We start from the raw sequence: 10,732 nt of genomic DNA, 5'->3' as shown, positions 1-10,732 counted from the left end.
TTATATTTACATAAGCATCAGAAACTGCCAATATGCTTTTGAGGCATCAGTCTAAGTCTGATTAATGCACACAGGATTTATGTGCATTAAGACATGTGATTCATACTTCAGAAATCAAGTTACTTTATTTGATGTAAAGAAGAGGAAAAGAACTGAATACATTTCAGTTTGAATACCAGGCCTCAGTTAAGTGTTTTGTATATTAAAAGTGTGTCTTAGCCAACAAACCTATCTGAGGCATCCAGAAATTCTGCAAGTGGCAGTTTGCTAAACTCCTTGGGCAGTTCTGGCTCTTTCCCTTCATGTAAACACGTTCCACAAATGCCACATGTTCCACATTAAGTGGTTCTACAAAACCAGCCACACATTCTGCTACCATTGACAAGCCAAGATACATTCATCTAAAGTATTTCTGCAGTTTCAGATTATTTATTCTGCTATTGTGAAAATTGTGATGTGACAAAAACCACTGTTACTTACAGAAATAAATATACTGTGTGTTTTAAATAGAGCTATTTCTTTCTCTACCTAACTGTAAAGGGAAGATCTTAGAATTTCGTTTGACTGGTGAAATAATTGCAAATTAAACTACTTCTATTTTTAACTCTCTTTATGCACATCACTTTGCCTTCAGCCTAGAAGTGTATGCATCACATTTCAGACTGATTTTTTTCAAGCAGTGGAATACATAAACCCTTAAAACCAGGATTTCAAGTGGAAAATATAACCAATCCTTAATTACAGCTGCATCACAACACTAATGGAATTCCACTAACTAGCATTGTATAAAGCCTCATTGGCTCCTCCTACATGCACTAAATATAAATGTGCATGAACAGCAAAAGCAATTTGCCTCATCTCTGAATCAGCTAAATAGCATTTGCACTGAAATTTTGTCTGTATACTAACTTATCTGGTTAAACTGTGGGTCAAACCTGATCAATAAGGAGAATCATATTTTATCTTTAGATTATATTTTATCTTTAGATATTTTGCTATTTTGTTGCTTGCCTGAGAAGGATTCCACTTATACTGTTCAAGCCAGTTTATTTCTTTTGGAAAGGATGGACTATTTTAAACATAATTTCAGTTAAATATTTCTGTAGCGTCCTACTTTTCTTGGGTTACTAACCAATTTACATCTATGCAAATCCTGAATCCTGAAACACTAAGTTCATTCTTGTGAAGTGTGTTGCATTTACATGGGGTTGTTAAGTCTTGAAAAACATTTTACTGTGTATAATGGCATTGCAATTAGCTGAATGCTGTTCATAAGGCTAATTGCTTATTAAGGTCTTTCTTTTTCCTGTCACTCAGGACAGAAACAAGGGACTGATTTTCTTCCTGAATGTAGTATACCTACAGTTACTGTATGTTAAACATGAATTGCACTGAAGTGCCAGCTCAAATGCCCCTCTTTAATCCACAGTTTATATGTAAAGTATTTTCTCCAAAACCTAGACATCAGGCTAGTTCTTATTTTTAAGAATTTCTAACATGTCAATTGCAGAATCAGAAATGTTGAGATGTCAGTCTTAGCAGGAATGTAGTGAAGCTGTCTGTTCAACATTTCCCGTCAGTTCTCCACTGCAGCATGCTTGCTAACGTTCTCTGCTCTTGTTTGGGAACTCTGCCAAAAGGAAATGTCAGGAGTCTCTCCAACAATTTGTCTCTTTCAGAATCCACATCCCATTTTGCACTTTGGGATTTTTTTCTGTAATGCCTATTAAGACTCTTACAAAAGTAAGGCATCAGGGAAGAAATCTGTTCCTCAATGTTTTGTAAAAGAACCAGGAGGGTGCTGTAGGTGTAGGAATTCTGAAAAGCTTTAGCAGAGGGACCCCACTCTGGGTGCAGTTTACTTGCCATAGCTGTGAGTGGAGGACTTAGCACTACAGACTTAGAAATGTGGAAAAGGCTTTTCCAGCCAGTACTGTGCAAGCTGTATTCTATTAAAAACAATCCATGGAGTTTACAAGTGCCTCAGTTTATAGATTGATCAAATTCCGTATTCATCAGTTTTGACAATGCAGATTATAAGCACATGTAGGAGCATCTGCTTCTATTTTGTTTATTTGGAGATTATCCCTTAATCATGCAAGGTCCAGGTGTGCATTTTCAGATTTGTTGACTCAGGGAAGGTGCAGATAGTATTAAAGACCAGTCACATTATGCTGTAGTTACATTTATATTGTTGCTCCTGTGAAGAATTGAACCGCTCAGCGAAGAGAATGGCAAGAAGAAATGTCCTCATTACAGGTTGCTCCTCAGGAATTGGGCTGGCAATAGCTGTAAAAATGGCAAAAGATGAGCAGAAAAGATTTAAAGGTAATAATCTAGCTGTTCTTTATCTTTACAAAAACACACTACTTGAGATGATGCTGGTTTTTTTCTCTGTGATTTAACAGGTGGTTGTATTCAGTTTGGTGACTTGTTTCTGGTTCGTTTCCTCTTCTACTGTCAAGAAAATACAGCAAAAATATACTGATTTCTGTAAGCAGTTGATATTTCTGTACCTTTATTGGAATGGAACAACTACTGGAACTGAATAGTGTACACACACATGCAATGAAAAAGGACAGTAGTAGAAACCAAATATCTGAAAATATCTTTAATATTATGCTGCTCTGGGTAGACATTCACAGCTGTGGTTAGCTTTGCTTCTGGCTACTAAAATCTGTTCATATACAGGCCCATGCCCATTTAAAGACCAAAGTAATGAATTTAGGTAAACAGTTTCTAAATTTGCATTTTTTTTCTTTAAAGCACATTTCATTATTCCAAGCCTGTGTAGGCAGGTGAACAAAAGGGCTGGGATTTGTCTTGTTACTGCAAAGCAGGGTATTTGCTATGATTGAAAATGGATGGCAAGGTGAACACAGCAATCTGTGGCAATTCAGTCTCTCATACTTACTGCTTATTTTACTGCTAACTGACTGGATGCAGATCTAGAGCTTTCTGAGCCATTAGGCTACAATAAAAACTAATTTTAATTTTTAGAAGTAGCTTACAAAATCAAATTTTTTTGCAACTTAAGGAATTATGTCTTTCACTTTTTAATAAAATGATGATTGTCCTGCTAAATATTGTGGTGACTAAAAAAAGAAGGAAATCTGGAATCCAAAATTAGGTTTTGAGTACCTAAAAACAATTTAGTAGCATAATTTGATGCCCATTTTTTAATATTTTGGTGACAGTATTATCCTTTATATATCATATATATATGTTCTTCATTATGAATAGCTTCTTCTGTTTAATTTCTTGAGGATTTCAGAACCAGACTGGGAAATTAGTGACACTATATGTTGAAAATAGAATCTTTTAGTTTTTATCTGTTTCTATCACTGATATGAAGACCTGGATGTAAAAGCACTGTTCTTTAACACGTCTCAGTAGGAGTGGCACAATAAAGATTTTATTTCTGGTGTGTTGCAGTGTTCGCCACAATGCGGAACCTGGCCAAGAAGGAGCCACTGGAGGCAGCTGCAGGTCACAGGCTGGGCAAAACCCTTGAGATTAAACAACTGGATGTCTGTGATGAACAGTCCATTAAAACCTGTGTGAACAGCATCCCTGACAGAAGGATCGATGTCCTGGGCAAGTACAGGATGTGTGTGCTATCAATAGATACCAGAGTTCTGTAAAACACTCTCAAATACCCTGGAGAAGTTTTATTAGTGTATTTTTTAAATTATCAAAGTAATAATCATTACATAGTATATTTGATTCAAGATTCTCAAGACTTCAAGCAGACATAAGTGGATTAAATCTCACCCTTCATGAAGTAGGGAAGATGGTTTTCCCTGTTTACAAAAGAGAAACTTGATCACAGGGAAGTGTCTTGGATAAAACCATACATTTTTTAGTAAATGTGAGAAATTTTGCCTAAACTGGCACCTTCATGAGCAAGACTTTCCACCCTATTGATGAAGCATAGCACCCTATTGATGAAGCATAGTTAAAATGAAGATAACACTTGTCTGTACTAAGAAAGCAACAGCACTGGGAATTAGCAAGTAAACGAACAAATGCAAAAAAATAGGGATATTTCCATCTTGTATTAAGAATTAAAATTGTACTTTACAAATCATTCAGCAACAAGTGTTTTCATATCATTTTGCTAAAAATAAATATTAGTATCTTAGTGGAAATGCTTACACCATCAGCTATTAAATCTTATCTACTAGGAAATTACAGACTTGCCTTTTTTTCTGATTAATTATTAAAGCAGTGCTTAACAAGTATTTCTGCAAAATTTTTGATACTCTAATTTGATGTACTACTTCTAGAGCAGAATGCCAGTCCTATCATCATTCCCCACTTATAAATATCCAGGAGGCAAATAAAAATCAATGGAATTGTGTGTTTATTTTGTTGGGGAGTTACTTCCTCTTGAAGGTACATGAATGTTAATAAAACAAAAACCAGACCAAAATATGGCTTGTTCTATCACTTTTTGAAGATTTCTATTAATTCTTATGGGTATTGACTGTAGCTGCCGATTCTCAATACTGAATTATAAAAAAATACAAGTAATTCTTGACTCATTTTTCTGTAATCCCTTTATATTTTTTTAAAGAAGGATTATTGAGAAATAAATTAGTTAAAATGAAAAATAGCAGATAATTTAAATTTGATTAAAAGCACAATTAAAAATAAAGACATATGGAAATGTCAAATGTATTAGGAATGCTCTAGTGACTAACATATTTTAATCCTTTCTTTAAGGATTATTTAGGATCATCTAACCCTTAATCCTCGCATTCCTTTCAAATGCTTTCCAATAATGATTACAAGTTTATATTTATGGATGTTTTTGCTTGCTGCTGTCTCCCATTTTGTGCAGTGAGCAATGCTGGAATGGGGCTCATCGGGCCTATTGAATGTCAGAGCATTGAGGAAATGAAAACTGTGATGGACACCAACTTCTTTGGCCTGGTTCGGCTCCTGAAGGAGATCCTGCCTGACATGAAGAGGAGAAAGAGTGGCCATATAGTAATAATCAGCAGTGTTATGGGAATACAAGGTAAAGTCACTTTTCCTCTTTACTTGAACTAAGAGTTCAGGGCTCAAAATCCAAAGCTTTCCTCCTTTCAGGGGGAAAAAAAAAAAAAAAAAAGTAGGAGCTGGCATATCTGACTCTTGTGTTTGTAATGCTGAAGGTCCAACTATAAAAAGCAGCTGGTGAGTTTTATGCATCCAGATACTGTGAGAGTACCCAGGTAGTCTCACAGCAATTTAGCAACAAAACCTTCAGGGTCTTTTTTTTTCCTGGACAACTGTACCATCTTTTTGTAAAGTTTCTCATCTCACAACACTTGAAAGTCAAATTTTAGTAACAGATAATGATAGTCCTACTCTTGTGTCCTATCCTGTCTAGATGGGTTTTTTTAGTTTTTTTTTATTACAACTGTGGCATTGATCTTACATGGATTGTTCTGCTGAGCCAAGGGTCCTCCATCAGTCTCCAAGAATTGGTATTTTAATACAACACTTACCTTCCACCTCAATGGACTGATGTAGTGCTTTTTCTAAATCACTCAGATGCAAGCTGGATTTCTTGCATAATTGTATCTCCTGCATTACACTCAGCCTCTGTTTTCATCTAGAGCCCATTAAAGTCTTGCTGATAAATAATGCAGATGGTATTATATTTACAGACACTTTCATATCTTAGACTACAAAATAATGTCATCCAAGGAGACCACAGCATCAGCTAGGGGGAGGAAAAGCATTAGTCAAGCATCTTTGCTAGACTGAGCAATTTTGAGAACATTGCAAAAATTAGTATTTAGATTTAGTGTGCACAAGGATTTTTCTAATGTTTTTCCAGCAAGACTGTAGAAATTTTGGGATGAGTTCTTATAATCAAGCTATTAGTATGTTGGATGAAGTCACATTCTCAGGATGTTCTGTTTGTACCATCAGGTATCTTATTTAATGATGTTTATGCTGCATCTAAGTTTGCTGTGGAAGGATTCTGTGAAAGTTTAGCTATACAAGCACTCAAGTTCAAACTGCAGTAAGTATTGATCCACTGGTGTAAATGACATTGATCCACTTGTGTAAATGGTATTGACCCACTTGTGTGAATTGTATTTTAGATAGTTTAAAATATATTCAGAGGTAGGAAAAAAATCTTTAAAGCTTGCTGCTAAACAGACTGAGAAGCCCTTGAAAACTGTACATCACAAAAGGCATAGAAATGCCTACACTCTTTACATTATATAAGCAAATAAAAAGATCTAGATGTTAGAATAAACATGTTCTCTTCAACAGTTAAAGGCTATTTAGCTTTAGATAAAATACAGTTCATGCAACACTTCTGGAAACAGATTCTTACATACAATATCACAGAAATGAGATCACTGTGATTTTTCCCCTTAGAAAGGATAATGGCCTTCTCAGGCAATTCACAGATAAGAAAGTTCAAGGGCTCATCAGAGAGAGTGAGCAAGTGCAAATCCATCAGAATGTTATAGGGTGAGATACCTGTAATGAAGGAAGGTGGAAAGGAAGGGAGAAGTGTGATGTACTATTCCTAACATTTTAGATAGAATTTAGGAGACCAGTCCTGTTCATCATCTGTGGGACTTCAGGTTTGATTTGTCACATGTATATTCACACTCATGTAATTCTGCTACTATTCTTTGTGCAAACTCCAATAACTGCTAAATGTCCCTTGCATCTCTGTCTGAGCATTTAGGCCTTGTTGAACAAAAGACAGCTGTTGTTGTGGAATTTCAGAGACAGAACTGATTCTGCATATTGCTTTGCAAAGTTGGGAGGGATTTAAAATAAATGTACTAATACACGGGATAGACCACAATTCATAATGAAATTTCAAGAGTATAAGACACAGCAAAAAGGAGGTTATAAAAGGAAGTATAATAAGATAAATTCAAGGTCTAATGGGAAGAGTGATGGAAGAGAAAGGGCTTTAATTCCAGCAGTAGCTGGAATTCTGCTGTGAAGGTCAACAGCTTGATTTAGTTCTAAAGAAGAGCCTTTAGAACATCACCTGAAGAACTCAGGTCCAGTAAGAGACCCAATCCCAAAGAGTGTTTTGATAAACACAGTGGCTGGGTGTTATTACTGCCTGAGAAAAGAACCAGGAAAAATCTGACCTGTAACTGTATTTCAGTGATTTGCTATAATACACTACTGGGCAAAATAAAAACTTTCAGATTTGGCAGCAGCCAGAATCTGTAGCACCCACAGTAAAAATCTCTGTATTGTATTTTATTATTATATAGTGGTGAGATCTTAAATTATGTAACATTAACACCTTGACAAAGAAAATCCATGTTTTGGCAATTCCCCCATCTCTTTCAGCTACTTCTAGTATTATCATGAGAAACAAAGAAACCTATGCAGGATTTGGTCCAGGAAGTAATGAATTTTGTTACCATCCATTAATTCTTTTTCTTAATATCTGGTAAGTCCTTGTGAATAAATCACCCTTAGATTCCACAGCTGTGAGACAGCAGGTAACAACTGCACTCGCTTATGTCATGAATTTCTCTGAATATTAAGCTATGCAGGTTTCTACTGCTGTATGTGGGTGGGTAGGAGGAGCAGGACAGCAGTGATGCAGTAAGGATTGCCTTTAGAAAAAGTGCTGTTGTTTTATACTGTTTGCTAGTGCAATTTGTCAATGCTCCTTTTGAAGAAGGATTGAGGGGTGTATTTTCCATGGAGAACAGTCACAACCAGTTAACCTTTTTTTTTTTTTTTGAACAGGTTAAGTTTGATTGAACCAGGCCCAGTGGTTACAGAATTTGAAAGAAAAGTTTTTGAAGATGGAATGAAAATGGATCTTTCAGCTGCAGATGAAGAAACAGCTGAGATGTTTACTAATATTTACCTTAAAAATTACAAACAAATTTTCCAGAGCCTGGGACAAAGTGCTGAAGATGTTGCAGAGGTAACTCATCAAAAAATCATCTTCTTTTCTTTGTTGTTTTTTTTTCTTTGTAATTTATGAATGCAGTGGTTGGTTGGTAGGTTTTTCTGGTAGAAGCATTCAATTTAATTAAATGTAATGTACGCAATTAAAAAGTTTTTTTTTAAATTCAAAAGAATTTTCAGTCTTTAAACAAAAGTCTACAAAATACTAAAAGAATGCTCATTTTGAAGTATTGAAGATAACTATGAATTGTAATTTCAATACCACTGAGATATTGGATGCCCTTTACATCCTCTGGTGAAGTCTGAATATTCTGCATTGTTCCCATACATCCACCCAGGGTTCCCAACCCTGGTTGAGCTCTATCCTTCCCATCTCACTCAGGATCCCTCCACTGAGGGAAGTTCACACAGCCACCCCAGGGCAACAAGGCACAATAAAAGAAGCATGGATGTTTCTGGTGCTTGGAGCTTCTGCAGGAAGACAAGTTTAGGCAAGCTCTGGGAGGGGATGATGATTTCAGGAGTTTGCTGCTAAGGAATAGCTTCAGTGTCAACTGAAGATTCCCAGATCTTGCTGCAAAAGGCACTGTCCTGATCCTTTACCAGTGAACTGCAAAAGAGAGGATCTACCTACTGTGGGCCTATCAACCCACAATCGTTCGGAAGGCTGCTCAGGATACTAAGTATCACCATGGTATAGAGAAGCAGAAATAAAAGAATAAATAAGAAATACTTCTTATGACCTTTGAATATTTCAAGAAGAATTTCTAATGATGTTCTAATAAAACTATACACAGGGTTTTACATAATTATAGCACTTTATTCTCCTACTTTTCCACTGAAAATTGGTTTTTACTTTACTATCTTGGTAAAGGTTCTTTTAAAATTCTATTTCTCCTTCTCTACAGCACACAGTAAAGATAATTCTTGCAGAAAATCCACCTTTTCGCCATCAGACCAACACCTTGTATACTCCAATGACAACTTTGAAGTATGCAGATCCAAATGGAGATCTACCCATTGACATATTCTACAAAATGGTTTTTCAGCATGACAAAATCTTCAGTGCAAGTCTCAACTTCATCAAATTGCTAAGGTGGAGAAGCAGAAAGAGCTTTGACCTGGGAAAACCTTCACAATAAGAATGAGATTATATAGTGCAAATTGGAATTACTTGTTGTAGCTACTGATGACACAGTGTTATTCAAATGCCTTTGCTCTGTAATTATGAAAAGGCATGCAATATATTTGTTTGAGCTTAGCTAAGATATTAATTTCAATGTGTATCTCTTGAATGTTACTGTTTGCAGAACCTTGCAATTAAAATCCTCTAACTGTAGTTTTATTCTGTTTAGTGTTTGCTTTTTCCAGAGATGTTTTCTTAGGAACAGGAACACTGACTGGTATTTGTGTATTCAATATTAACCTGACCTCCTTCACTTACTTGTATATAATACACACTGAGAGCTGTACAGTATGCAAATGATTTAGATTCTTAATATCATAAAAATGTTTTTACTTATTAGGATAGAATTGGTACAGTAATCACTCAAGCACACTGGCATTCTCATTTCCAAAGTCAGATCCATTTGTCAGCAACGTAAGGGAAAGTCTTACCAATCTTAAAGTGTAACTAGTAGAATATTTATTATTCATATATATTATAATATTCTGAATGCTTCCTTTATATGCAATGGTTACTAGCATATTGCACTTAGTGAGCAATAAAATGGTTTTTTAAAGCATCCTAAAATAAAATATCTTCTTACTGTCTGGGTACTACATTTTGAAAACAAAGTATTGTCAGTAATAAGCAATCACAATCCACTCAATGCCTTCAGTACTTTCGGTGTCCGACACAGAACCCTCCTGTTCCAAGCTATCCTAGTAAGTATGTGTTAAACCAAAATTCCATCATGTAGAACAGTTCTTTTCCCTTGCATGTTCTCAGCAGAGTGCTCCCAGTGGCCGAGGCCGAGCAGGGATCGTGGCTGCAGGGCCGTTCCCGCTCCTGCCCGGGCCATTCCCGCCCCTGACCCCGGCCCGCCTCTCTGCCCGCTGGGGCACAGGCCGGGTGTCCCTCGGGGCTGCGGCTCCTCGGCCATTGCAGCAGCTGTCCCTGTCTCACCCACAGAGCCCAGCGGAGCTCCCTCGCATGCCGGAGCTGTCCTTCTCTTTCCCTCAGTACTGTCTTACAGAGCCAGAACCGAATTCCGTGCTGGGACTTGCAGCAGCCCCGCCCTGCCGTGCCTCTCCCCAGAGGAGCTTAAAGCTGCTGCGGGTACCAAGCACTGCGGCTAATGCAGGGCTCTAATGCAGGGCTCGCTGTGCAGCTGTGACCCTTTTGGTGGGGCCCGGGGTGCCGGGGCATGCAGGGACCTTCCTAGGACGGCAGGCCGGGGACTGAGGGGACAAGAGCGTCCGCAGCAGCCGCTGTGCACAACTGGAGGCCCCAGGCAGTTCCTAACTCACACCTCTGAAAAAAACACCGGGTGCCCGGAGCCCAGCAAAGAGGTGGAACAGCAGCGAGGCTGAAAGGAGAAAGCGGGAATTAAATGACAGCAGAGTGCTGGTGGGGCTGAAGGGAGCCTGGCAAATCCCCGCTCTGCAGCCCGAGATGTCCTCGGCACCTGCTGAGGGCCAGCACAGGGTACTGGACAGAGACATCCACAGAAGGGCTGGGCCTGCCGGGAGCCCCTCGGTGTCGCTCAGCTGTGGCTGTCTCTGGCCTGCAGCTCGGGCTGGGCTGCATTCCTGGGCACTTTTTTCCCTTTGCAAGGCAAGACCAGGACTGTGGGTTTAATGAGCCTTCCACAAACAC

General features: G+C 38.0%; 1 protein-coding gene across 2 annotated transcripts; it reads left to right on the top strand.

The window, feature by feature from the left end:
- The first annotated feature begins 41 nt into the window (after window positions 1–41).
- LOC129123961 (retinol dehydrogenase 8-like) lies at window positions 42–9,656 on the top strand. Of its 2 annotated transcripts, none has more exons than XM_054638613.2 (6): window positions 42–2,328; window positions 3,436–3,597; window positions 4,847–5,026; window positions 5,929–6,022; window positions 7,744–7,927; window positions 8,820–9,656. In XM_054638613.2, exons 1-6 carry the CDS (start codon window positions 2,232–2,234, stop codon window positions 9,051–9,053), a joined length of 951 nt encoding a protein of 316 aa, XP_054494588.1. In that variant the 5' UTR covers window positions 42–2,231; the 3' UTR covers window positions 9,054–9,656. The 2 variants fall into 2 exon arrangements, with proteins under 2 accessions (XP_054494588.1, XP_077038364.1); XM_077182249.1 differs by lacking the exon at window positions 42–2,328 and adding an exon at window positions 2,408–2,493.
- The last annotated feature ends 1,076 nt before the right edge of the window (window positions 9,657–10,732 follow it).

Source organism: Agelaius phoeniceus, chromosome 8 (assembly GCF_051311805.1).
Source record: "Agelaius phoeniceus isolate bAgePho1 chromosome 8, bAgePho1.hap1, whole genome shotgun sequence".
Classification (NCBI taxonomy): Eukaryota; Metazoa; Chordata; class Aves; order Passeriformes; family Icteridae; genus Agelaius; species Agelaius phoeniceus.
The sequence above is the reverse complement of the archived record's forward strand: the minus strand, read 5'-3'. Positions and strand labels throughout refer to the sequence as shown.